Source organism: Panicum virgatum, chromosome 1N (genome assembly GCF_016808335.1).
Source record: "Panicum virgatum strain AP13 chromosome 1N, P.virgatum_v5, whole genome shotgun sequence".
In the NCBI taxonomy this organism is placed as follows: domain Eukaryota; kingdom Viridiplantae; phylum Streptophyta; class Magnoliopsida; order Poales; family Poaceae; genus Panicum; species Panicum virgatum.
This window is the reverse complement of record NC_053145.1, coordinates 7,148,730-7,175,396: the sequence shown is the minus strand read 5'-3', so window position 1 is coordinate 7,175,396 and position 26,667 is coordinate 7,148,730. Positions and strand designations below refer to the sequence as shown.

Here is a 26,667-nt window from a genome sequence, read left to right as displayed (position 1 = left end):
TGACAATCAAACAGTGATTGTCAAGGTGAATAGTTCAAAGGATAACATGAAGTCATCTAGACATGTGAAAAGGCGATTGAAATCTGTCAGAAAATTGAGAAACTCCGGAGTTATAGCCTTGGACTATGTTCAGACGGCTAAAAATTTGGCAGATCAGTTTACAAAGGGTCTTTCACAGAATGTGATAGACAATACATCTATGGAATTGGGCTTGAGACTCACGTGAGTCATTCTATAGTGGAAATCTGTCCTATGTGATTGGAGATACCGTGAAGTAGGATGGTGAAACAAACTAAAGTCTGACTGAGAGAAGAGAACCTTTGTGAAAAAGGCTCATTCCGTGTATAAGGTGCATTTCTCTTCTAATCTGTATGGCAGGTTAGTCTATACCTTAATGTGTTATATGTGGTTTCTTTAAAACAAATGAGTTGTTTTCTTGAAACAAAGATGTTGTCCTACAGAACATCTGAAAGGAACACACCTATATGAGTCTGACTACTGGTCATGGTCTGTAAGAACTGGGTATTCTCTAGAAACTCATGAAGGGCCTGGAGTATGACTTATAAGCTCCAAACCGCGGGGATGCTTATGCAACCTAGTACCAGTGTAGGGTTCTGGTCAAACTTATTTGCACAGGACTGGCAATTCAAGGCATAGTCCATTGTACAGTTAGGAATAAGTGTAGCCTTTATCCTAGATGAAAGTTCAATTTAACATTCTCTGTCAAATACTGGTATATCAATGAGGGAATGAGAGCATTTCTAGTGTGGCTTGAATTTCTTGGTGGGGATTGTTGGAATTATGGGTTTGGCCCATTTATTCTAATCAATGCAATAAAAGAATTTAAAACCCATCATTAAATGCTAGGGAATCAATTACTTAATTCCGTACCGGGATTTGAGGAGGATCTCAACCGACTTAAAGGGTGGACCTCGTGTACACCACTTATAAAGCCGGTAAGAGGAGGTCGGTGAACCACACGCGCGCGCGCTCGCTCGCCTCGCCGAGCCGGGCCGAGGGCGAGGGCGTGGGCGTGGCGTGGCGCGGCCGGGCGGTGCGGTGCGTGTGCGCGGCCGGACGTGACGTGCATGTGCGGTGCGACGTGATGTGCTGAGATGAGAGAACGTTACGTTTTGCTGTTGAAAGCATTAAAACAGAGACAATAAAATGTTGGCATTAACAGGTGAATGATGACACAGAATAAAATCTTTGCGGTTAATGAGATTCCTATGACTCAATTGCACCAGTAATTACTGCTCATCAAAGCCCATTATGACGTCTAGGTTCGTTGAATCTGAGGCACCTCCACGCCTATATAAACCAGACCCTCCTCCACTCATCCTCACAACACAAGTACTCTTGCTTCACATACTCCTGCTTAGGAGATCTCTCCCTTCTCCCTCTGCTGCTTTTTGCATTCCCATCGCTAGCGCTGTGCGCATAGCTCTAGCGAGAGCAGTCCTCCAGAACATCTGCTCGCCGAAGGTCATGCACGGGACGCGGGCAAACAGGTTTTTGGGGAGCGTCTTGACGCGACTGCTCGCTCCCTGAACGACTACTTTGTCTACATCCCGGCGTGAATGAACAACTAATTCGTCTACTTCCTGGTGACCGTTCGTGGGACTGCACTGCGAACCTCTTCCTGCATCGACGTCGTTCGGCTACTTCAGACAAGGCCAGTCGAATAGAATGACTATTCCAGTTGGTAACGGCACAACCGGTGCCTCCGGCACTGGTCCCGTCTTGAGGTACACTCTAAACCTATTCTGATTTAACATTTTGTTCATGCTTATTAGTGAGAATAACATGAACACAAGCATATTTTTTGTTCACACATTATCACTCTTTTATGCCATGAAATTGCTAGTAATATTTGAAATTAAAATATATCGAAAATTGCCTAGTTATCTAATAGTGTTTTAAAATATTTTTCGTTTCAGTAGCTGGTGACGTACTACTTGTCAACAATTCTTAGTATTTGTGTTCATCTAGGCACCCAATATCTTCGCCGCCAGGTTTTGGACTCAACTTCAGTAATAATCATAATGGTAAAAATCGATGATTTATTCTATCTAAGTATTTCATGTTTTCGCTACATTGTAGTTGTTCCAATACATGCCTAGTCGTACTAAAAAGAAGCGCGCTAGTTGATTATAGAAAAAAAATCCGGACATCTTCAAGTAAGATCAATCGTCAGGAGCATGGACGCTAAGGCCCTGTCTGGGACTGCGTGGGCGATAAGTGAGAGGTGAATAAGCGCAACACGGCCGCGAGTGCGCTTCTGCGATTTTTGGCCGCCCAGTTCAAATCCCGCATTTTGACTTCGCACGCGACCCGTACTCTCGTTGCTGTGCCTGTGTGGGAACAGTTGAAAACCGGCGGCGCCGACCGACCGGCCAAAGGAAAGCATCATCAAAAGAAAACAAAGCAAAGCTAAAAAGCAAATTACTCCTATTAAATCTCAAAAAATCGATGTCTAGTCTAGAGAGGAAGGAAGGAGAAAAGGGTTAAGGGGAAAGAAAAGGAAAGGAAAAAAAAGAGAGGATATAGAGAGAAGAAAAAGGCAAGGCGGGCAGGGAGGATGGTGGAGGTGGTGGTGGTGGGAGGCGAGCGGGTGGGGGTGGGGTGGGCGTTGTGGGCGGTGGCAGCGCAAACAAGCAAGCCTTCCAATTAACTCCTCCCCACCTTCCTCCCTCCCTCCTTCCCTCCCCCTCCTCCCCGCGATTCTCAAATCCCCAGCTCCAATTCCGACCCCGATTCTACCCTCGCGGGCCTGGAGCCCTGAACCGGCGCATCCGGCGGCATGCGGCGCGGCGGCGGGGCGGCGGCGGCGGACTGTGACGTGGAGTCGCGGTTCCGCGGGGTGCGGAAGCGGCCGTGGGGCCGGTACGCCGCGGAGATCCGCGACCCGGCGAAGAAGGCGCGCGTCTGGCTCGGCACCTTCGACTCCGCCGAGGACGCCGCCCGCGCCTACGACGCCGCCGCGCGGATGCTGCGCGGGCCCAAGGCCAAGACCAACTTCCCGCTCCCCGCCTCCGCCGCCGCCGCCGCGGACACGCCGTACACCACCCCGGGTGTCTCCACGCCGCCCGTCGCCAGGCCGGCCTGCAGCAGCCTCAGCTCCACCGTAGAGTCCTTCGGCGGCGCGCGCCCGCGGCCCGTGCTACCGCCGCGGCCCCCGCCGCCGCCGATCCCCGACGGCGACTGCCGCAGCGACTGCGGCTCCTCGGCCTCGGTCGTGGACGACGACTGCACGGACGCGGCCGCCTCGCCGTCCTGCCGGCCCCCGTTCACGTTCGACCTCAACCTGCCCGCTGGCGCCGGCTGCGGAGCTGGCGTCGGGTGGTACGGCGACGAGGAGGACGAGCTCAGGCTCACGGCGCTGCGGCTGTGACGTCGAGCTAGCTCAAGTGAGCCGCTGCTTAGAGAAAGAGGAAAAGGAGAAAAATATTTGGTTCTTCCCTTCTCTTGTAGCCAACACGAACTTCCTCCACAACGTTTGTTGTTGTTGTTGTTGTTGTTGTTGTTGTTTACTTGATCTGATGATGATTACTATGCCCTGATCTGCGTATCTGCATGCTTGTTGCTGGTGATTGAGGATTGTCGCCAAATCTCGCCGCAGCTCGCTGCAGTTGTGCTGTAATATAGCAACATTTTACTTCCTTCCTCTTGTGAGGAAAGAGACAGCTAAAGTAACTTATTTTCATCTTTAGCTACATTTGCCTTTTTCTTTGTTGCCTACACGGCTATACCTTTAAGTATCATCTGTTTGGAATTGTGGAAGTTCAAAAATCATGGCCAAAAGGCTTGTAGTAAAAGGGTTGTTAAATGCTACAAAAATATTAATATCATAGTTGTGAACGGATGGACATGATCTGCATTTTGACTTCTAACTTTTAACATTTTCAAGTAGCATGAACAAATTAATTTTGTTTTCCCTGAACCATTTGTTTACTCCGTGGTCATAAATACCTAGTTCTTTTGCTATTAATGTGTCATTTACAGTGATCCATTATTTCAGTTCTCATTACTTTCTTGCATTGTTTTAGTTTCCCATAATAGAAGGAAGGTGTTTTTCTGTTCAGGTCTTCAGGATGATGCCACTATTTCTGTCACTGAAAGTAATTTATCTGCACACTTTGATTTATATTATACTAAAGAGGCAATACAGCTATGGATAGTGGGCTGTTGGAAACTGGAACCGAAACCATTTGCATTCATAATTCTGGAATATGACACATCAACCATTAGCTGAAAACATAAAGGCATGCTGAAAGTAGAAGATTCTTCGTGGTTGTATAGCATTAGCTTTACTGCCCTATGGAACATCAGACACATTCATATAAAGCATCAACCAAGATGCTAAGTTGCTTGCAAGATCAACTACTACAACTGTCAAAGCAATGTGAATAGTATCATGCGGGTGGCATAGCATAAAAAGTGAAAGGTATTTGGAATATACTGTTCTCTTGGTGTCAGTATATTCTGTTTGTTATTTAGGAGTACTGATGAATTTGGCAAAATTTCTATTTCAGGCTTCTGTCATTTCTACATGGGAGTATGATGCTGCAACTGTAAACCTGTGTCATCTCTTACTGTTTGGCAATAAGGAAGTGGAAAGAAATGTTGTGAGCATAATAGATCAGTATTGTGTTTGTTACTTTGTCACACAATAATATATTTTCCTGGAGTGACAGGTACAATTGCAAAGACTAAACAATGTTTGCAAGCACTCTTTATGCGTATCTTTTCTGGATAAACTTTGATTTTGTAATGTAAATTATGGCTTAAATCATTGAGACACCATTTTAAAATTCATTAGGCAATATATTATTTTCATCTGATGTCAACACTTATACTGGGAAATGCAACACGACACTGTCTCCCTTTTGTTATTATAGCCCTATCAGTGTTTTGTTTAGGTGTCTCCTAGAAGGAGTGGTTTGGCTATTACTATGGTAATATGTCTAAATATGCATGCAAAACTGTCTTATTCCTGACTCTACACTCTAGTTGACCTTAGCATGATGCATTTAAGCAATAAATGTAATCTACTAGAATGCATGCAATGAAACTATTTAAATTTGACCAATAATATCTTTATGAATATATACATTTGCTGTATGAAACTGAGATAAGTAGATTTGTCATGAAAAACACTATTGCTAATATCATCACGCATTTCTTCGTATAAGGGTTGGACCTTTCCAGCTGCTCTTTAGTACTTCAATTGATGACCAATGCTAAGAATAAGCACTTTGGAAATCATGTCAGTTAGATAGATCAATGCAACATCGTATATTCATCAATTCATGTATGAAGCCTTATACTTTATACTTGAAAACTGAATGAGTAACATGCGCTTCTTTTCTTTGAATTCTTTCTTTCTTCATATTTTTCTGTAGCAAGCAACAAGTACTGTGGGTTTACAGTAAACCTACCTTTGGACAAAGGTGGATGCTTTATGGAACGGCTTTGTGATTACTGGAGAAGTGTTGTCAATGATGTAGTGCAGATCCATTGAATCTGGGAATGATCTTAAAGTTGACATAAGGAAATCGAAGTGCAACATCAATTAAGATACATCTGGCCAGTTTGTTGTGGGTACCTTGAATGACCTAGACTGCACTATAACTTACATAGAAATATCTTCTAATTACACTGAACAACCTTGACAGCCCATGGGGTGCTTTCTTTCTAGCTGCTAAGAATTATGCTAAGGCTATATATTCTTAGCTGTCAACTCATGAATGCAACTTGTTGATGGATGTAGATTCTGGGATAAGCGAAGCATATTCAATGAAGTGGAATATGAGCAGCATATTTGATAGTATTACAAAGGCTGCCTGGTTAGATTGAAGGACAAGGAAGCAGGGTGTTGTTTAAAACTATATTTACACCTAGATTCAGGTTTGTTGGGAGAATCGGCTGTAAGTTGCAGCATCTCTTCATGGAACCATTTCTCTCTCGTTCATGCCATTTATTAGTATTTTGCGCTTAGTCAAGTAGACATACTAAAAACTAACTCTGTTCTTTTGAGAAACTTCAATATTACTATAGCATACTTTCCTGCCAGCTTCTGCTTGCATACTACTTAATAACGACTTTGAGCCCCTGTCCTGATCATACCCTGCTGGTTCCCTCATGTATATCTCAAAGTCTAGCTGATCTGGTGGAGTTGAAGGGTCATTCTGTGAAAGGAGTATAGGTGAGACAATGCACACGATACCACATTACCATTGATGGGGTGAAGAATTTTTGTGACATAATTTAATGAAAAGGTAAGGCCACTTGTACATTTGCTTTAATAATTCATTACTTTGATAAGGTTTGTACACTTCTCATTTAATACTTCCAAATAATATGTAATTCTTTTATGATGACTAATAATTCTGTTCCTTTCTTGCTTAGTGTAATCATTTCTTATAATCCATTATATAGTGGTACCTCCCACTTTCTTATGATGTATTTGGGGTTTTGCTCCTACAGTTACTCCAGATTGTCGTTTCTTGGTGACTTATGAGTGAACTGTTGATCAAGATGGCCATGAAACCTGATTTCACAAGTGTGGTCTTAGCTGAGTTTTTTATGTATTATTCCAAACTTCTCCTGTTTAATTGCATCATAATGGTTTTCTGACAATAGATTGTTAGCATTTTGTTTGTTTTATGTGTGCCTTTTGTTTAGCACCTCATCATCTGCTGATTTTTGTTGATGTCTTGGGAGTTCTTGTCGCGTAGACGCTCTGACATCTACTTTGGTCCTTCCCCTATTTAAAACCTGTTGGAGCATTCATTTGATTTGCATAATTGATGGCAATTGTTCCACTAGGCCCAACCACTTGATCGCCCACTTGTTTATCAGGTACCGTGGGGTTATGGTTGCGCAAATCAGAACTGGCAACGTCTATCATCCTAGCATAGTTAACTGTAGCGTGAATTTCCAGAGCACCAATGGTCATCTCATGCCGTGCCGTCCATGTTTCTGTCACGGTGACACCTGTTTCTATTTTCCCTTTGTTTTTCATGTCCAGTGTGTCTGTATGTACCTCTGAAGACAAATTTAGAAAATCGATAGCCATGGTCAATGAATGATGTTGTATCATTTTATGGTGCTAGCAGCCTAAAGCTACCGTGTATGGCGCTACACTAGCTGCCAAAGATGCCAGAAATTTTGCCCGCACCACCGCCACTTTTTCCCATGATTATGTGGACACTTGCTTATAATTAACCTCATTAGTATCTGCTTCATTTAACTTCAAGCAGATGCTGCCATTGATCATTGATGGTCTGGTGATTAGGTTCCCGACTAGATCACTAAACTATTTTTCTCTGCTCCTTTGTTTCAGCTGCTCCAGATCCTGCGGCCTGGTGTCTGCCGATCAACATGCAGGGGTAGGCAGGAGCAAGCAAGCGTCTCTCCAGTCTCCCCCCATGTGCTTTGGTCCGCGCTGGTGGCCGCACCCCCGGTTCTGTGCGCTGTGCAGCGACAAGGATGGCGACGCATCCGGACGTCTTCGGTGGAACAGAGGGTATGAAATGGGGGCAACTGCGGATTTTGTTAAGAGATCATGCTGCATCCTCGCCAAGAAACCGCGGGGGTGGCCGGTCGCTTAACCTGGACGGTTTCGCCTGAGGCCGTGGTGAGATTAGCGCAGCAGCTGTCAGCTGTGTCGATGGAACGTGAGCCAGCTGGTACTGGTAGGCGCCAGAAACTAAACGGGGTCCTGGTTGTTGCTCACTGTACACTCCAGTGGTACATGTGGTACTGGTGGGTAGTATTTGTTCTTGATTTGGGTCTTGTTTAGTTGCAGGTTGTAAAGTTTTGGAAAGAGCATCTTTTTATATTTGAAGTACTAAATATAGACTAATCATAAAATAAATTACAGAACTCGTTTGTAAATCGCGAGACGAATCTAATTAATTCGTCATCAGAGGTTGTTTACTGTAGTATTACTGTAGCAATTTAGCATCTGATTACGGTCTAATTAGGTTCATTAGATTCGTCTTGTGATTTACAGGCAAATTGTGCAATGCATTTTTTTTATTTCATCTAGATTTAAATCTTCATGTAGGTGTTAGAATTTTTTTTTGGAATTTTGAACTTTGCAAGGGGTTGATTGCGTATGGTGTGTGTTGGTATGTACTCGGGTCACCATACTCGAAGTGGTAAAAGAAATTGAGATTGCTACCTCAAGCTCAGGTCCCCTAGCTGTGCCGCCAAATTCGAAACTGTTTTGTGTCAAAAGTTTGATCAGACTGGAAGATCCTCCAATGGAAGATTATGAGCGCGGTTCACGAGAGCTTGGCATTTGGGGGACTGCGAGATAACAGTAGTAGTATGTGTTAAGCAAAGCTTGGCCCTCGATGCAGATGAAATTCAGAGCAGGGATCTAACGCGGACCACGCTAACGACGATCAGGGAGGGAGGCGCAGGTCAAAGGCGGAGGGCGACGCCAGCCTGCCACGGGCAAACGAGAGAGGGAGGATACGACGAGGCGGGCAGCGGCGGCCAACCACCGTCCTCCCCCCCCCCCCGGCAGACGGTAGGTAGGTAGGCGGGCTAGGAGGAGGTTGAGGCCTGATGCCTGAGCTGTCAGTCTTCCTCCTCCGCGTCGTCGTCGCGCACGCGCGCACACCCAGCGTCCCTCCCTGACCAGCTGTACACACACATATACACACGCGAAAAGGCACAGCCCAGCTGCGCTGCCGCCGCTGCACAGCTGGGCGCGGCCGTGGCGGAGCTCGGAGACCCCTCCCTCCTTTAATTAGGGTGGCCGCTGAGCCGAGCCCGGCCATAAAGCCGGCCCCCCGGCAGGCCGCGACCCCTGCCCTGCCCCGGACACCCCATCCTGCCCTCGCCCTGCGCTCCGTCTCCGTCCCTCCGTCTTCCCGCCGCGGTCTCTCTCTTTCCTCTTGCTAGAGAGGGAAGGGAGAGCGGCAGGGAGGCGGCGGACGAGGACGAGGACGAGGAGGGGGAGGAAGGAACAACAAGCACAGCAGCAGCCAGCAGGGCCCGGCCGCGATCCGTCCTCGCTCCCGCTCCCCGGTCGACCAAATCCTTCTCCAGGCGCCGCACCGACGACGACGACATGGCCGCTGTAAGTGACGCGCGCGAGCCCCACACCTGCATTGTCTGAGCTTGGCGCTTGCATCTGATCGCGCTCTTTGTCTGCGGCTTTGCTTGCCCTCGCATCGCGTCCGAAATAATGGTGCCACGCCGCGCCGCTCCGCCGGCGTCGGCCACCGGCATGCCCGCATCCATCATCATCATGATAGCGCCGCATGCATGGCTGCCACTGCTGCTGCAAATCCGTGGTCGCCTTTTTTCCCCCATTCTGCTACCGATTTTTGTGGTGTGGTTAAATTAAACATAAGAATAGGATTGTGCATGGACGGTGGCATTGGGATCATCCACGAAATGACGAAACATTTTAGCAGGGAAGCACCGCTGCGTGCCCATGTTGGTGAGCAGGGTTTGAAATTTCGGCGAAATTTCGCCGAAATTCGGCGAAAAATTTCGTTTTCGCTAGTTACCGGGAAAAAAAATTTCGGTATTTTTCGGAAAATTTCGTTTGAAAATTCAAAATTCAAAAAAATTCGGCCAAAATTCACCGAAATTCGCCGAAATTTACCGAAATTTCGGAACGAAATTTCGTTTCTGCTAAACACCGGGATTTGCAACGAAAATGAAATGGTTAACCCTGTTGGTGAGCGCCACCTTTCCCCAACCGCGACAGTAGTTGCCATTATAGCAAGTCCAACTCACATTTCAAGTTTTTTTTTTGAGAGAGACGTAAGTATAATATACTCCTAAAATCCAGAATTAAGGAGCTGGTAGTTTGGTGGCGGCCGGTCAGGGGATCAGGGCCGCTGCTCGCTTGCTGTGGCAGGCAGGCAGGCAGGGGTAAGGTTCACGGATCTGTGAACACCACATCATCTGTGAACATGGGCGCGCCGCTCGTGACGACTGGATATCTTCTCCTTTCCGCGCCGTACGCCCGCGTGCACATGGCGCGACCCGTGCTCGGACGACCCGCCCCAGCCGGCCCATGTGCCCCAGCAGGGGAGTTGCTCGGAACAAACTTGGCCACGGCGGAGGAGTAGGCGGGCGTCCGGGCAGGTCCGCTCGAGCCTCCCGGCACGTCCCAGCAAAGCGATTAGCTGCCGACGCGGAGCTCAAACAGGCGTGCATGCATCATTTGGGCACCGTTTAGTTCCAAAAACAAAAAATTTTGGATGTCAAATCGATACTTTGACCAGATGTCGGGAGGGTTTTTCGGACACTAATTAAAAAACTAATTTCAGAACTCACTTGGAAACCGCGAGACGAATCTTTTAAGTCATTTGACCGCATCATTAGCACAGGTGGGTTACTGTAGCACTTATAGCTAATCATGTACTAATTATGCTCGAAAAATTCGTCTCGTCGTGTACATCCTAACTGTGTAATTAGTTTTATTATTTAATTACATTTAGTACTTCATACATGTGTTCAAAGGGAATGTGAAAATTTTTGGGAACTAAACGCACCCTTAGTCGGTGTTAAGTAGCTGGCCTACTAAGGGCGCGTTTAGTTCCCAAAAATTTTCACCCAAAAATTTTCACCTCCCCTTTAAACACATGTATGAAGCACTAAATGTAATTAAATAACAAAACTAATTACACAGTTTGTATGTACATGACGAGACGAATCTTTTAAGCCTAATTAGTGTATGATTAGCCATAAGTGCTACAGTAACCAACATGTGCTAATGATGCGGTCAAAGGCCTCAAAATATTCGTCTTGCGGTTTCCAAGTGAGTTCTGAAATTAGTTTTTTAATTAGTGTCCGAAAAATCCTTCCGACATCTGGTCAAAGGGATGATGTGACAACCAAAATTTTTTGGTTTTGCAACTAAACCCGCCCTAATGATGTGGCTTGCTTCCAACTGCTATGTTCTAATCATGCAGGGCGTTGCGCTGTCATGTGCTCTATTCGCAGAGTTGGTTGCGACGTACCACGTACACAATTGCGTTCTCGCACACCCTGACTTTTCCTTGTAGGATCTGTTTAGACTAAATTTGTGTCTATTAACACTTATACTTTTGATGAAGTTTTGAAGTCTTTGGTTAAAGTTTAGTCCCACATCATTAGTAGTCCTGCTTGGATTCGATGAATTAGTGCTAAAATATATCATTTTTAAGTATTAACACTTGAATACAAACACCAGCTAAGATGGTAGGCGGTTAATCGTACACCACACCCTTCTTTTTACCGTATCCACTAGTGTTTACCGACCGATCGCTCTCGCTCATGAGATTCATTCATTCGTGCTAGTTTTCAAAAAAAAAATCATTCAGCGCTTGATGATTTGCACTTTTGCAGGCCGGGCACGCCGTCGTGCCCAAGTTCGGATCCTGGGACGCCGAGAACATCGGCTACACAGTCTTCTTCGACAAGGTGCGCGACAACAAGCCCGCGCCTCCCAACAAGCCGCCCGCCGCTGGCGCCAGCGACGACTTCGACCCGTACGAGCACTACGAGAACCTCAGCAGGAAGGTGCCGTCGCGCCCGCCGAGCTCGCACGGCGGCCACGGCCATGCGCCGGCGCCCGCCACCAAGGCGCCCGCGCCCGGCGGCGGCGGAGGGTACGACTTGGACCCGTACGAGCACTACGAGAGCCTCAGCAGCCGGAACGTGCCCTCCCGGCCGCCGAGCTCGCACGGCCACGCGCCGGCCGGCTACGACTACTACGACCGTTACGAGCACTACGACAATCTCAGCAGCAGGAACGCGCCGGGCCGCCCGCCGAACTCCCACGGCCACGCGCCGCCGCCGCCGCAGCAGCAGCACCAGCACCAGCACCCCGGCGGCCACGGGTACCACCACCGGCGGACCGGGAGCAACGGCAGCAACGCGGCGTCCGAGGCTAGCAGCCGCGGCAGCAAGTTCTCGCCGCCCAGGCCGTACCAGCCCAGGTACAGCAGCAACAACTACCCGGCGCAGCCGCAATCCGGCGGCCACGGCGCCGCCCAGTACCACCACCGCCAGCAGCAGCACGGCGCCGCCCACGCCCAGTACCACCACCACCAGCAGCAGCAGCACGGCGCGCCGAGGGCGGCGTCCCCCACGCCGTCGCCGCCGCGGCACCACCAGCCCCCGCCCCCGCGGCGGCCCAAGCCGTCGGCCGTGCCCCGGTTCGGCGTCTGGGACGAGCAGAACGCGGCGATGGCGGCGCAGGGGTTCACCGTGCAGTTCGAGAAGGTGAAGCGGCACCGGGAGGAGGCCAGGACGGCCCCCGCGCCGCCCGCGCCGCGGCCGCAGGAGACGCTGCCTCCCGATCACGCGGCGGGGGCGGCGGGGGCGCGGCGGCACGCGAAGAGGAAGCCCAAGAGGTCCTTCATGTCCAGGATGTACCGGTGCCTGTTCCCAAGGGTCAGAGAGTGGGAGTGAGTGATCGGGTGAGGCCGCAGCTCGGTAAATTACTAGTAGTGGTATAATCCGACGTTCATTACCACTCAATCATCAATTCTACTCGATTTCTTCCTCACAGACTGTACTATTCTAGTTCTACTTGAAAATTTGTTCGTTCTTTGGTCATTACTTCTGTATACTGTATGTATAAGCTCCCAGTATTATTAGTACAAATTGCACCAAAGATCATGTTGGAGTACGTCTTAGAATCTGTTTGGTAGAGCTCCACTGGTTTTCCGATAGAAGTGAATTTGTGGCTCATAAACTTTTGAAATCAACATGGAGAATCACTTCACAGAATCAGGAAAAGCTATTTTTTTCAACTCCCAGCCTCATAGTTGGTTTCATAGAATCACTTCACAGAATCACTTGTCTCTGCAAAACTGTTTGGCGGAACTCCTGCTGGATTCAGCGTAGAATCAACTTTGGAAACTCTGTCAAATGTGTCCTTATTTACGTCATTAAGTATACCTATTCTTTGACTTGAATTTCGTTGCAAAGTTGAGGCATAGTCACAAAGAAACGGTGTGGTGCATTTTCTTGATATTTCTAAAATATGAAAAAGAAGGTGATGACTTGAGCAGGTCAGCGCCTGAAAGTTCAATGAGGCCAATTAGACCACACAAATTGGCCCATTTAGTCCATCATCATCATCGTCATCACTTTGTTAAAACCAGAGGGGTTTGAACAAACCCCTATATATTTCATACTTGCATCTCCTAGACTCCTACCACTACTAGAAAAAGAGTCATTCATTCACCTCCATTTAGTACCGGTTGCTTTAAACCCGGTAATAATGCCAATTTAGTACCGGTTCTATAGCACAGTGCCCCCCGGAGCTATTTAGTACCGGGTCATAACACCACCCGGTACTAAATGCCATCATTTAGTACCGGTTGGTGTTATGACCCGGTACTAAATAGCACCCGGCCCCCCCAACCATTTAGTACCGGGCCATAACACCACCCGGTACTAGGTACTAAATGGTCCATTCTGGTTACTTCAAAAGAATAACATCTTCAATACACTCATATGTGCTGTGTGGGTGGGATGGTAGAGGATACTATACGCGAGACCACAATTCATGAGTTCGAACCCCGGCACACGCGCATTTATCTGGATCTCTTCATCTCGCTCGTTCAAATTACCGTTTGAAAACTTCAACTAGTGCCTAGGACACTCATGCCTACACTCCATACAAAAAGTATCTAAGATAACACTCACGTGTACTCAAACTATGAATTATCACGAACACGTACGTTAGCCACCACTGGTCTTTGCACCTTCAACCACGTCAAGTCGTCGTCAACGCACCACCACGAACACCATCCTTCTTCCTCATCCTACCGTCTCCTTCCACTGCCCTCCAACCCATTACAATTTGCAAGCCATGCCATCACGGGTTTAACTTTAATTTGTTGCATAGTCTAACCACAACCACTCGTTGCATTCGTGGACGGAGGGAGGAGAAATTCATCCATGACAGCAACGGGTGCTGTTTGGCTAATTGTGGAAGACATGATAATTATTTGGCCAAAGCACCACACCAAAAAAGCTTTTTTCAGGCGACAAAAAAGAATGGTGATATTTTGCCTTTAATACTTTCGTCTATATATCACTGTGATTACAAATCCTTCGCGATTATATTCAGCCTCTTTTCCTCTGTGGATCGGAATCGGATCGACTGGCCCGTTTAGTCGCTACGTGTCCGGCGGATCGGACATGGTCACAGGACGCCCTCCTGGTAGCATACCTCTAGCGTGTGGTTGGCCATGAGCCGGTTCACCTTCTCCGTCGGGTGGAACGCGTCCCAGAAGAGGAACTTGTCGGCGTCGTCGCACGTCAGCGCCGCGTCGTCGTTGCACATGAACCCCATCTCGAACTTGCCCGTGGCGCAGCACCCCTCCTCCACGTTCTCCAGCCCTGCCGCCGACGATCAGCACACATGGATTATTGCATTGCCTCCGCCGGCCGACGATCTTAACTGAGAAATAATGGTCGGTCGTCGGTGCTCACCGTACTTGGCCGGGTCGGTGATGAGGTTGAGGAAGCTCTCGTAGACGGAGACGAAGGCGAGCTTGAGGCCGGGGAGCTCGGCCCGGAGCCCGCGCACCATGGCGCGCGCCTTGGCGTTGAAGCTCCTGGCCACCTCGTTGTACTCCTCGACGCAGCCGCCGCCGCGGAGCGCGTTGGTGGTGCGCTCGAGCGGCAGGCAGCCGATGGCGGCGAGCCCCGCGAAGGTGACCCGCCGCGCGCCGAGGCGGTGGATCCGCGCCAGGAACGCGCGCGCGCCGGCCACGAGGAAGTCCTCGAACTCGGGCACCGTGAACTCCGCGAACCGGCCCGTCGCGAGCAGGAAGTAGTTCTCGAGGAAGTCGTTGGTGCCGATGCTGACGACGTGGAGCGCGCCGCGGACGACGGCGGCGGCGCGCCGGGGGCCCAGCCGCTCGCGGAGGCGCCGCTGGTACTCCTCGTAGTACTCCACCTCCTTCCACAGCGGGATCACTGACTGACTAGCGACACAGTGTCAGTAGGTGAGGAGTGTCAATGTGCCACATGCATGCATGGGTACGTGCTTGACTGGCATCAATCAGCAAGCGGAACACGGTTGGACTGTCACTAGCTCGATGCTGAAACTTGAAGCTAACTAACATGCATGCATGGGTCTCCACTCACCACTCACCAGCTGCTCAGAGAAGCGTTCTAGAACTGATCTATCTTCAGCTGAAACGGCCGGTCGGCCTACTAAATGCCGGCCGGCACAAGTGGTTGCAAAAGACGGGGCGGCGAAAATTCTTCTCTGAAAGAGCTCGCATTCATGTACCTCGGCCCCCGGCCGGCAGGGCCTTCCTACCTCGGCCGGCCGCCGCACGAGGTCACCGGTCGCACGTACGGGCCGGCCGGATCGGAGGAGTGCAGGGTTCATGTAGATCGAGCACTGCAGTTGGGAATTGGGAGTGTGGTGTGTTCCATGCATGTTCGTCCTATCATCTGCAGCCTACTAGATGCGTCATGCGATCGATCTCCATCTAGGGGCAGAAAAGGCAGCGCAACTTGGGAACGAATTCAATGTGTTGACCCAGGGGCAAGGCCAAGGACACACTCTGAATTTGCAGGGTTGGCGACCACCGTACGTGATGGCCCAATCTGAGTAAACTTTACGAAGTTTAGCTTCATGCCTGGTGGTACATGGATGTTTGTGTGTGAACAATCAATCGCACACTCTCCTCCCAAGTGTACGTGTGACTGTGAGACGGTCAGTGCACCTTACGCGTCAGCTGGTCAGCTCATCGCTCGACGGATCCACAAGGAATAGACAGTGCACGGGGGCGGGCGGGCGAGGCGCTTGCTTACCAGGACGCCGGCGGTGGCGTCGTCGATGCCGGTGCCGGCGGACGCGAAACACACGCCGCGGGCGAAGTCGTCGATGCCGTAGGCCGGGTCGAGGTAGGCCGGCACGAGCGGCGGCAGGCCCAGCGCCTCGGAGATGAGGTCCGGCGGCAGCCGCCCGTTGCCGAACCGCCCCGTCGCGCGGGCGCCGCCGGGCATGTCGCGCCCGTAGGGCGGGAAGTCGGCGCGCAGCGGGGTGGGGATCTGGTTGTTGTTGCCCGTGTCCACCGTCGAGTCCCCGAACACGATCACCGCGGGGACCCGCGGGGACGACGCGCGCGCCGCGCCGCCGCTCGCCGTCGTCGTCAGCAGCAGCAGCAGCACCACCAGAAGCGCTGGCGGCGCTTCGGCCCCGGAGCGGCGGGCCGGCGTCATCGCGGACGGTGGTGGATGCGAATGCGAATGCGAGTGACGGCGAGCGAGCGGTGTTGGCTGCTAAGAGTGAGCTGCTGTTTCACTCCCCAATTTAATGGATGGGAGATGGCGAGGGAGCTGTGGCAACAGCTAGAACTACAGAACACGCAGCGGAGCTGGGGCCGGAGCTAGCTCACAAGCGCGGTGTCTGTTGCGCCGAGTTGTCGCGCGCTCTTGGCTTGCAGCTATCTGCAAGGCCGGCTCGAAGCTGAATGCTGCTGCCTGCTGCCATCCGGAGAGCACGCCACTCGAGGAGATTTTGTTACCTAGCAAGACTGCATCACTGACACCATTTTGTCATTTGCTTCTTTCCTGAAAAACGCTGATGATGTTGGCATCTTGTCCCGAAATGCTAAGGCTGTGTTTAGTTTATGATTTTTTTTGGTTTGATACTGTAGCACTTTCGTTGTTATTTAGTAATTAATGTCAAATTATAGACTAATTAGGTTTAAAAGATTCATCTCGTCATTTACAGTTGAACTGTGTAGTTAGTTATTTTTTTAACTGTATTTAATGCTCCATGCATATGTCCGAAGATTCGATGTGACGGGTACTGTAGGAAAATTTTTAGGAACTAAACAAGGCCTAACAAGTCAGTGAAAAATGCCTGGAAAAGCGGATGTGAGGGTGTGTCAGCAACCGTTTTGGCTAATTTCCTCTGTCAGCCAACACTTGTGATGGGAACGCATGAACAGAGTAAGGCCAGATTAGTTTTGGAAGTAAAGAATGTCGTACGAAGACAATCCTCGCAGAGAGTTTATGTAGTGTTTCCACTTGGGAAAAAAAGTGCATCCGAAATTCGATGTGGGACCTCTTGTGACCTTGCACACAGCTCATCATTAATTTAGAGGTTCCTAAGCCTAACCGTATGGAAATTTTCTAGGTACATCAGTACATCTAGGGTCTTGGTAGAAATGATGGAAAGTTAGTTCCTACTGTTGTACTGGTTATTATGATTCTACGTCCTCATTCCCACGGGAAACCTATTTACTCCCTCCGTTCCAAATTATAAGTCATTCCAAGAATTTTGGAGAGTCAAAATTTTCTAAGTTTGACTAAATTTATACAACAAGATAATAACATTTACTATACCAATTAAGTATCATTAGATTCTTTGTTAGTTATATTTTTATAGTATACCTATTTGATGTCATAAATGTTTATATTTCTCTCTATAATTTTGGTCAAATTTTAAAATTGTTTGACTTTCCAAGATTCTTGTAATGACTTATAATTTGGAACGGAGGGAGTAGATGCCAAATAGAATACATGTCTATATACACTAATATATGGGTCGAACAAAATCCTAATTTGGTAGATATCAGATCTTGACAACTAGTGTTGTATATTATTTTATTGTTAGTCATTAGGAAAAAACAACCAAAATATAACAAGAGGCACAACCAAAATGTGTATGGAACACAAGTGTGGTATTGGGCCATATGTAAAATAGTATACAACACACTTTTTCACAAATAAAAATATCATGGTTTCAAAACTCCCCAAATTATGAATGTTGTTGGACTTAAGCCCTTGTAAACCTACTACGCCGTTTCATATTGGGCTTTAAACATATGATGAAGCACATTGATGAAAAAATTAAACATCTCAAACCATCACTACATTATGCGATCTTCAAACTTCCTTTTATATTCTTTATGCTTAATGGTTTCCTTTACCACTATCACTGCAAATTAAAGGCTTCACCATGACTTGATTCATAGTAAATCCTTGTCGACCAAGCATATGCTGTTCTTGTGTCATTATCATCAGCCTCCTTGGTGAAACCAAAGAATTCCTTACACCCCTACTATGCCTTAGAGCAGGTTAATAAACCAGCCCGCCGCCCGGCTGCGAGCGTGCGCATGCGCCGGCATCCGCGCCCGCTGCAGGCTGCATGCGGGCGTTTGCTTCGCCCGGTCCCATCAGCAGAGATTGATGCGTCCGCCTCAGCCGGCGGCAAGCCAAGCGTCCATTTTATTCTCTCTTTTTTCCTTCTCTCCTACACGTAGGATTGAACCTGCTTGCAGTTTGCTATAATACTTGCTCTTAGAGCGAGACTAATGATTTAGCCCACTACTGGTTGCAAGAATCTTTACAGTTCATCTCTTAGCCCACTTGTATAGTGGTTTAACTCTCTACTATTAATACATGGTCCACTTATCTATCTAACAATGCAAAAAATCTTAATTCTTGTGTCAAAACTGGCTGTAAGCTTACAGCTCTGTGTCAAAGCTCTCTCATCCACCTCATCATTCAGCCTGCTTATAGCCTACCATAATACTTGCGCTTACGAGACCTTATTCTTGCACTTTGTGTAAATATGGATTTGTGTTCTTGTGTGTATGTGCCATTTTCTATTAGTAAATATCTAACTGAGACAAAAAATGGCTTTACAAATGGTGAGAAAAATGTTATGTTTGTAAACAAAAAGTATCTAAAAATATCCTTGTCATATGAGGAAGAAACATTGCACTTCTTGTAGTTTAATTAGCTTAAAAATATCTTGGAAAATACTCAAGAAGATGACAAAACATGTAACTTCTTAGCCACTTAATGTAAATTAAACGATATGCTGTAATTCTCTTCTTTAATGAATCAATTACAGATAAAACATAGTGGGAGAGGCAATAAATTATTCTTCAACAACCATAGTTTGTCACGCTTGTAATCTAGCTAAAAGAAGCACACATGGTGACTTTACCGCAACAACCATGTCTTACAAAGGTACATATGATATATACAATCGGCCCTGGAGAGGGAGGCTCCTCAGCGCTTCACCGACCCCCCACCCCCCCGATCGACACGTGCACGGGAGGGGAACAACCGACGCGGGCCGTGGATTCCCAGGCCCCGCCTGCGTTGCAGTGCCGCACCGCCTTCGCTTCCTGTGGGGCCCACACGGCATAGGGCGGTGGATGAGGACCATGCGGGCCGGGTTGGGTGCCGGAGTGGCAGATTGGGGTGGCGGCGCGGCGGATTGCGGGGTCGGAGCGGCGGTTTGGGGCGGCGGAGAGGCGGATCCCGAAGCGCGAGCTGTGGAGGGAGACCGGGGAGGAGGACGCGTCGTTGCGCCGGGGATGGGTCACGGCCTCACGGGGCCGCCGCCGCACGGGCCGTGCCGCCACCCCGCCAAGCGCTGCGCTGTGCGAGGAGCCACTGCTGCCGCCAGTCTGCCGCGCCGCGAGAGCGAGAGAGACAGAGAGAGATGGGGAGGGAGAGCTCCGCCCGCGCTGGGGCAAGAGCAGAGCCGAGGAGCTACGCCGAGGACGCGCCTCCTTTGCTCCCCTGTCGCCACCGCCCGCCGCTGGACGCCGCCACCGCCGGCCGCGCCGTGCCGCCCGAGACCCGCCGTCCGAGCTCCGCCCGCAGGGAAGGGGGAGGGAGGGAAGGAGGGGGACGCCCGACACCGCTGCAGATCCACACTGTGGAGCGAGGCCCACCTCACGCCAACCCGCCCCGTCGCAGCTCCATTCGGCGCCGCAGCTCCGCATGCCTCCGTCGTGGCCGCGGCACCCTCCCCGCCGCCTTCCCCTGCTCGCCATTCCGCCGCGAGGCACGCCGTGCCTGGCCGGCCCGTCTCGCCACGTTGCGCATGGCCGCCGGCTCGCCACGCCGCCGCGGCCCGCCTGCGCGCGTGCACTGGGGAAGGCAGGGACGGGCAGGGCCCCCCGGCGGCCCGCGCGCGCCCGCTTGGGCCGGGACGGCTGGCCGGCCAGACGCCCGCGCACGGAGCGCTGCCTTGCTGCCGTGGCCACCCGCCGCAGCCCGCGCGCCATGGCCACCGTCGACGAGGGGGCCGTGGACGAGCTCGAGGGGTGCAGTGGCCTTCACCACCATGACCCCGTCGGAGGAGCCGGCGGAGAGGGGCCGCGGCCACCGCGCGTGCAGGTGAAGCTGCGGACGCCCGCACGCGCGCTGGGCTTGCGGCGGCACGGCTCGCTGGAGACGAAGAAGCAAACTGGGAGCGGCGGAGCGCGCTGCTGTCCTAGTATAAGTATATCGAGTATGAATAACACATACCTCAATATTGAAAACATGGCCACTGCTGGAGCCCAAGTTAAGAGAGTAAAAACATATTCACAACACAACAGTTAGTTAATCAAATGTTAACATATCTATCAATTGCTTAGAAAATTAATTCTTACTTATTCTTTTGTATAACGTGATAAACAATATTTACTTACGTGCCCTATACACACGACAACTAGATCAGGCTGTTGGCTTCTCTCCTGCATTGTATTCCCACGCTACCCTATCAACAATAAGGTAGGACTCATATCCTCATTAGCGTATTTCCTTGGCAGTTGGATATTTTTTTTTGTTGGATGTGATTCATCAAATGATGAAATATGGACATATTAGAGGGAAATTAGTGTCATAACACTTGTACCCACTCATGGAATTTATGTGTGCTAATAGAAAAAGTTACTCGTTTTCTTTTTACCAGCCACAGGTTTCCAATCTAATTGAGACATACACGGCTTTGGACATCTTGAGAAAAACTTATGGTTATAGAAGCTGCCCCAAAAAAATATCCCTACCGTACAAGGCAAAAAAAATCGCATTACCGTACAATTATCACCCCCAATTTATTACCTAAAAAATTATCATGGAAAAATATACTCAAAGAGAGAGAGAGAGAGAGAGGACAACATTTGTAACTTCATAACACGTTGATATAGTTAATATAGGTAAAAAGCTCTTACAGTTCACCTCCTTAGAACAAGTATTATAAGTCTACATCAGCAGGCGACTTGCTGGACAAGTAGGAAAAAAAGCATTGCTGATAGTGAGAGAATGAAGAGAGAAGGAGGGAGCATCTCGCCAAACGCCGGTTGAAAGCAGACGATTTGCTCTGCAGTTGCCTCTCATTGGTTGTGGCAAGCTGCTGGACCATAAACATCATTAAATAAAGGTGGAGGCCGCCATCACAAGCTTGGCAACTCGATTGAGCTGGAGCTTGAGACGCCGGCATGCAGGCGCAACCATTAATCATGCTCTTAATGAGTCGATAACGTATACTAGAACATATTGGGGGCAATAAATTCTTCTTCAGCTCCTTGTCTCCCACAATTATTACACTTATAACCCTAGAAGCGTTGATAACTTCGTGTTTACAAACTCACATAAGTGCGCTATACACAAGTGGGATGTTTGGCTGGCTGGCTTGGGCTGCCTAAAGGAAAAACAAAAATGATCAGGGAAACACCAAAATAGTTTTCATTCGAATTCCAACTTTTGACGTCCTATTTCTTATCCCACCTTAGAAATTTCCCTAAAATGCGATTTCATGCCATTTAAATAAACGCAAAATCTGAAACGAGAGGGCTCTGGATTTAGTGTATTTCGAGAGCCCTCTTGATTGGGAAAGGACGAATGGGTCTGAAGTAAAGACTACCAAAAAAAAGAAAGAAGAGAAGAATTGAAGGAAATAGCATCCGCAATCGAAGGAACAAGAAATTGGTTGGTGGCGATGCTCTAGCGTCAAGCTTTGGGGCAAGTTTGAGGTTAGGCTTACCAGCACTGTCGGCCCTAGAAGGAGCGTGGGGGAGGTGGTTGGCCGGCTCGGTGGTGGAGATAGACGGCGGGCGGTGATGCAAGGCAGTGGTGGCACCACTGGCCGGGGCGAGAAAGGACAACCGATGGGCGGTGTCGGCGCATGGGTGCCACGATGACATCCCAGGCAGGTCTATTTGGCCTAGCTGCAAATCCGATGGTGGAAGCCACGGGAGACAGAGCATGAGCATGGGGCGGGGGCGGTCACCGGAGATGAAGAAGATAAAGAAGGCGGGGACGCTCACGTGAAGACGACGAAGATGGTGGTGGCGGTGTGTTTCACGTAGATCTGGATGGAGGGAGAGGAGGGGGCAGTAAGAGGAGTGGAGAGGGGGAATTAAAGGACGGTCCTTGCTGACAGCAGGGCGAGGAATGGAGGTCTTGAACGTACGAAGGAAGACTGTAGTAGAAAAAATTTGACTGTGGCTATGGGGCCCACATTGCAAATAGGTTTGGTGGTCTCCGGTAACTAGCCCTACGCTGCCACACCCCCAGCCCCCCACTGACCGCACCGTTTCGCACGAAAAAGTCCAACGCACGAACATAAGCCGTGCGTGCACGTGTGTCCTTTACACAGTTGCAGTCAATAGTTGAGTAACTACATCGAACAATGATTCATGGATTGATGGTTTGGACCGTGTTTAGATCCAAAATTCTAAAATCCAAAATTTTTGTAAATCGCCTGCGTGGTATACTAAATATAGTCGAAAAATAAATCGCATTACACAAATGGATTGTAAATCGCGAGACGAATTTAATGAGCTTAATTAGGACGTGATTAGACACTAAATTGCTACAGTAAAGCTACGATAAATATATGCTAATGATGGATTGATTAGGCTCATTAGATTCATCTCGTAGTTTAAAGACGAGATCTATAATTAGTTTTGTGATTAGTCTACATTTAATACTTCAAATGTTGAAAGATTCTCTTCCAAAATCTCAAAATCCAAAATCCAAAGTGAAGTAAACACACCCTCGGTGTTCTTGACAACGATCCTGGTGTGTGTCGAGCACTCGAGCAAGATCCCTGTTCCATCACCGTTTGACTACAGGAACTCGTAGAGCGTGGTGTTCATCTTCCGCTCGGCAATGAAGCGGTGGAGGTGCTCGGTGGGGTGGATGGCGTCCCAGAACGCGTACTTGCCGGCGTCGGCGCACGTCAGCGGGCTCGCCGAGTTGCACATGTACCCCATCTCGAACCGCCCCGTCGCGCCGCAGCACCCGGCCCCGACGTCCTCGAACCCGTGCGCCGCCGGGTCCGCGAGCACGTCCGCCACGGCGCCGTACACGTCGCCGTACACCACCCTGGCGCCGCCGCCGAGGCCGCCGTCGAGCCGCGCCACCAGGTCCCGGAGCCCCGCGTTGAACCCCCGCGCCACGGCGTTGTACTCCTCGGTGCACGCGCCCGTCGCCGCGCGGCGCTCCAGCGGGAGGCACCCCATCGGCGGCAGCCCGTTGAGGTCCAGCTTGCGCGCGCCCAGAGCGTGCAGCGCGCGCGCGAACGCCTCCGCGACGCCGAGGAGGTAGCCGGCGTAGTCCGACGCCGCCGCGTACTGCGCCGCGCGGCCCGACGGCACGGCGTAGTAGTTCTCCAGGAAGTCGTTGGTGCCCATGCTGACGATGTAGAGCGCCTCCGACAGCGTCTCCTCGGTCTTGTCGTCGCCCAGGAAGCTCCGGAGCTTCGCCGCGTACTCCTTGAAGTAGTCAAGCTCCTTCCACAGCGGCAGGACGGACTGCAAGACAGAGAAAGCTCTCGATGACCATGGCATTCGCATTGCTTGTCGATCGTGACCGGCCGGCGTCGGAGCTGGCATGGAAATGCGCACGGCGGCTTACGAAAAGATCAGACGTGGCGTTGTCGTAGCCGGCGCCGGCAGAGGCGAAGCAGGCGCCGGTCGCAAGGCTGCTCATGTCGGCGTTCGGGTCCAGGTACGCCGGCACGAGCGGCGGCAGCCCGAAAGCCTCGGAGATGAAGTCGACGGCGAGGCGGCCGTTGGAGAACCGGCCGGTGGGCTGGCCACTGGTTCCGCCGCCGCCGCCCACCCGGAGGTCGCGGCCGTAGGGCGCGAAGTCGCTCCTGATGACCGTGGAGATGTAGTTGTTGTTGCCCGTGTCGACCGTCGAGTCGCCGAACACGATCAGCGCCGGGACCTTCGCCGCCGCCGGCCCGCCGGAGAGGATGTGCAGCTGCAGGAGGATGATCAACGGTAGCAGAGAACGCCGCAAAGTCGACATGATGTGTTCGACGTGCACAGATCGATGTGTTTGGGAAATGGCCTGCCGTTCGTCGTCCAGATCAGCAAGTGTGGCTCAGTTTCTGATGATTGGATCGTGTTCGTGTCAGGTGTCAATTTGTTGATGTGCTGCCATCGCCTTTCTTCGGAGTTTGGCGAGCTACTGGTGACTCGCCGGCATGGGATTTCCGGCCAACCACTGATGGAGACGAGACTGCAGGTAACTGGACGGAAACTTCCACTTGTCGTTTTCTCTTCGTTTACCACTCTTCATCTAATTTTAAAACAAACAGTCTTCTTTTACTGAAACGTCAAATTTACAAAATTTATCCGAACCATAGTGCCTATAGATCACAGATGAATGATTTTGACACAACTACCTGTTGTCAAATATTCCGGGAATATCACGGGCTGGGCTATTGGGCAAATGCAGCCAAGCCCATCACACATGGACGCGGCGAGCGAGAGACGAGCAGGCCAGGGAGAGACGATGGACGCGCTCGCCGAGGCCCTGCGCCGCCTGCCGTGCCGTGCCCTCGCGGTGTCCCGGTGGGCGCGCAAGGCGTGGCGCGATGTCATCGACGGCCGCCGCCTGCTGCTCCCACACCTCCTCCGCACGTGGTCGGCGGCATCTTCACCAAGTGCTGCAGCGGCCCCGGCCCGAGCCCGAGCCCGCCGTCGTGGTTCCTCGCCCGCCCGACGACGGCGCGCCCGGCGATCTTGGGCGACTTCGACTACCTGCCCAACCCGCACGAGGGGTCCTACCTCCACGATCACTGCAACGGCCTCCTCTTGCTCCTCAACTAGGTAGAAGTACACTACCGAGTTGAGTATCTCGTGTATGACCCTGCTGTCTCGCCGCACTTCGAGGTGATGTCGGTACCTCGCATCTTCCACAAAGCAGATAGGGATAAGCTAGACCCCTCGATCGAGGAATCAGAATGGCCGCCATCACAACGCGTTCTGAATGTGTTCTAGTCGGAGACCGGGCAATGGGAGGAGAGGCTCTTTCTCCGGGAAGGCAAGGCTGCAGGGACCATTGCTGACATGAGGTCGGCTTGTTGGGTTTTGGTCCAGAAGCGGCACGCCGCGTACTGGAAAGGGGAAATTTATGTTGGTTTGTGAAGCTGATTTTGTTATGAGATACTAATGAGTGAGTTCATTACTCCTTGAGCAATTAATCCATTATTGTAGCTATGCAATGACATGCATGATTGCTAATACTTTTTCAATGATGATGGACGTTTTGCGGAGTATCTTTGGCAAACAAGACATACCGAGTAATTGAACCACCAGTGGATGTTAAAGTCCCGGTGTTACGGGGCTTCATCTAGGAAGATCTGAGAAGTGAGAAAGGGGTGTACTGTGCTGTAGCTGATTTTTTTACTTCTTTCGCATCGGCTTCAGGTTTGGATTCTTGAAGAACGACCGCATAACCAAATGGAGTGGGTACCGAAGCATGAAGCTAAACTGTTCTATGTGCGAGGATCTCATAAATATAATTGGCGAACTAAAGGCCCCTGGATCTTCCAAGGCATCAATTATTTTTGTCGTGCTGGAGGGTACAATGTTGATTCAGCAAAGCAAGCAAAATTTGAGTGGGATTCTGATGAAGACAATTCACAGCGTTCGACAGGCTGGAGCTGGAGTGCTGTGAGAGAAAAACACTGTTACCTGGCTGGTGGCCGGAGCTGAAGGGATGTGAGAGGGAATAAAAGTAGCGCTGGAGGGAAAACCAGTAGTCGAACGCAGTGAATGTTCTTCAGATTGGAGATACGGGTTGCAAGCTCTGTGGCTCCATGGATTTACTTGGATTTCATCCTTACAAGGAGGTGATCTTCTTTTGTGAATCAATGGAAAGAGCATTCGCCTACCATTTAAATAGTTCAAAGGTTCAGGACTTGGGTAAACTGTACCCTAGAAATTACTGCAACTACGAAATAAGAGGATCTTTCCCTTACACACCATGCTATATTGTTTACCTTCGGGTACCAGTTTGGGATAGTTTGAGTGGCCATGCCGCATCTCCAGACTCCTTTGCTACTGCTTTTCGTTCCAGTTTTTTTTATTGCTATTTTTAAGTGCTACCAACTTCAACAGCTGTGTATCGACTAGTTTGCCATGTGAGTTCTTATATGTATTTGTCCATTTGAAGCAAACAGCTGTCTCTAGATATCTGCCTAATTTTCGTTTAAAAAATTACTTCCCTTCATTTTTCATTTCAATTTAAGGTTCCTCGTTTAACAATATATACAATACCGGAATATATACTTCCTGTCATCAAACTTTATATGCAATACCAGCTGTGTATCAACTAAACAACATTTCGTTTTTTGTATATCCAGTCACATCTCAACCATCCTCTTTATTTAAATCATAGCCATCTCTTCTTCGCAGTAAGAATGCACCAGGACTTAGCAGTACGATACAAGCACGCCTGTCCTTTACTCGTTCTGTTCAGCTGGCTGTGGCTAGTAGCCGGTGCTGATTTATTGTAAGAGAAAAATACTGATGGCTAATGCTGATTTGGTGTGAGAGAAAAACACTGCTGGCTGGCTGGCTGACAAATCGGCTGATTCTTTTTTTTCAATACTTCCATTTTTTCTAGTAT

General features: G+C 49.8%; 4 protein-coding genes and 1 long non-coding RNA gene across 6 annotated transcripts; 2 read left to right on the top strand and 3 right to left on the bottom strand.

Moving 5' to 3' along the window:
• The first annotated feature begins 2,579 nt into the window (after positions 1–2,579).
• LOC120654916 (ethylene-responsive transcription factor 3-like) lies at positions 2,580–3,718 on the top strand. Its single transcript, XM_039932598.1, has one exon. It carries the CDS (start codon positions 2,804–2,806, stop codon positions 3,392–3,394), a length of 591 nt encoding a protein of 196 aa, XP_039788532.1. The 5' UTR covers positions 2,580–2,803; the 3' UTR covers positions 3,395–3,718.
• Positions 3,719–8,563: 4,845 nt separating this feature from the next.
• LOC120654915 (trithorax group protein osa-like) lies at positions 8,564–12,655 on the top strand. The gene is made up of 2 exons (XM_039932597.1): positions 8,564–9,100; positions 11,368–12,655. Exons 1-2 carry the CDS (start codon positions 9,092–9,094, stop codon positions 12,433–12,435), a joined length of 1,077 nt encoding a protein of 358 aa, XP_039788531.1. The 5' UTR covers positions 8,564–9,091; the 3' UTR covers positions 12,436–12,655.
• Positions 12,656–14,012: 1,357 nt separating this feature from the next.
• On the bottom strand, positions 14,013–16,424 carry LOC120654914 (GDSL esterase/lipase At2g42990). Of its 2 annotated transcripts, none has more exons than XM_039932595.1 (3): positions 15,811–16,424; positions 14,473–14,969; positions 14,013–14,379 (listed from the first exon to the last, which is right to left on the bottom strand). In XM_039932595.1, the coding sequence occupies exons 1-3, from the start codon at positions 16,219–16,221 to the stop codon at positions 14,157–14,159; spliced, it is 1,131 nt and encodes a 376-aa protein (XP_039788529.1). In that variant the 5' UTR covers positions 16,222–16,424; the 3' UTR covers positions 14,013–14,156. The 2 variants fall into 2 exon arrangements, with proteins under 2 accessions (XP_039788529.1, XP_039788530.1); XM_039932596.1 differs by having other exon boundaries at positions 14,473–14,965; positions 15,811–16,422.
• A 4,479-nt stretch (positions 16,425–20,903) lies between these two features.
• Positions 20,904–22,172, bottom strand: LOC120654913. Its single transcript, XR_005667215.1, has 2 exons — positions 22,065–22,172; positions 20,904–21,965 (listed from the first exon to the last, which is right to left on the bottom strand). It is a non-coding gene; the product is annotated as an uncharacterized LOC120654913 (long non-coding RNA).
• Positions 22,173–22,695: 523 nt separating this feature from the next.
• LOC120654912 (GDSL esterase/lipase At2g04570-like) lies at positions 22,696–24,174 on the bottom strand. Its single transcript, XM_039932593.1, has 2 exons — positions 23,659–24,174; positions 22,696–23,555 (listed from the first exon to the last, which is right to left on the bottom strand). The coding sequence occupies exons 1-2, from the start codon at positions 24,055–24,057 to the stop codon at positions 22,869–22,871; spliced, it is 1,086 nt and encodes a 361-aa protein (XP_039788527.1). The 5' UTR covers positions 24,058–24,174; the 3' UTR covers positions 22,696–22,868.
• Positions 24,175–26,667: the final 2,493 nt, after the last annotated feature.

Coding starts and splice junctions, on each gene's coding strand:
- LOC120654916 (XM_039932598.1), top strand. CDS start 2,804: ATGCGGCGCGGCGGCGGGGCGGCGGCGGCGGACTGTGACGTGGAGTCG.
- LOC120654912 (XM_039932593.1), bottom strand. CDS start 24,057: ATGTCGACTTTGCGGCGTTCTCTGCTACCGTTGATCATCCTCCTGCAG. Junction 23,556..23,658: donor ACGCCACGTCTGATCTTTTC/GTAAGCCGCCGT, acceptor TCTGTCTTGCAG/TCCGTCCTGCCGCTGTGGAA.
- LOC120654914 (XM_039932595.1), bottom strand. CDS start 16,221: ATGACGCCGGCCCGCCGCTCCGGGGCCGAAGCGCCGCCAGCGCTTCTG. Junction 14,970..15,810: donor ACGCCACCGCCGGCGTCCTG/GTAAGCAAGCGC, acceptor CTGTGTCGCTAG/TCAGTCAGTGATCCCGCTGT. Junction 14,380..14,472: donor CACCGACCCGGCCAAGTACG/GTGAGCACCGAC, acceptor CGTCGGCGGCAG/GGCTGGAGAACGTGGAGGAG.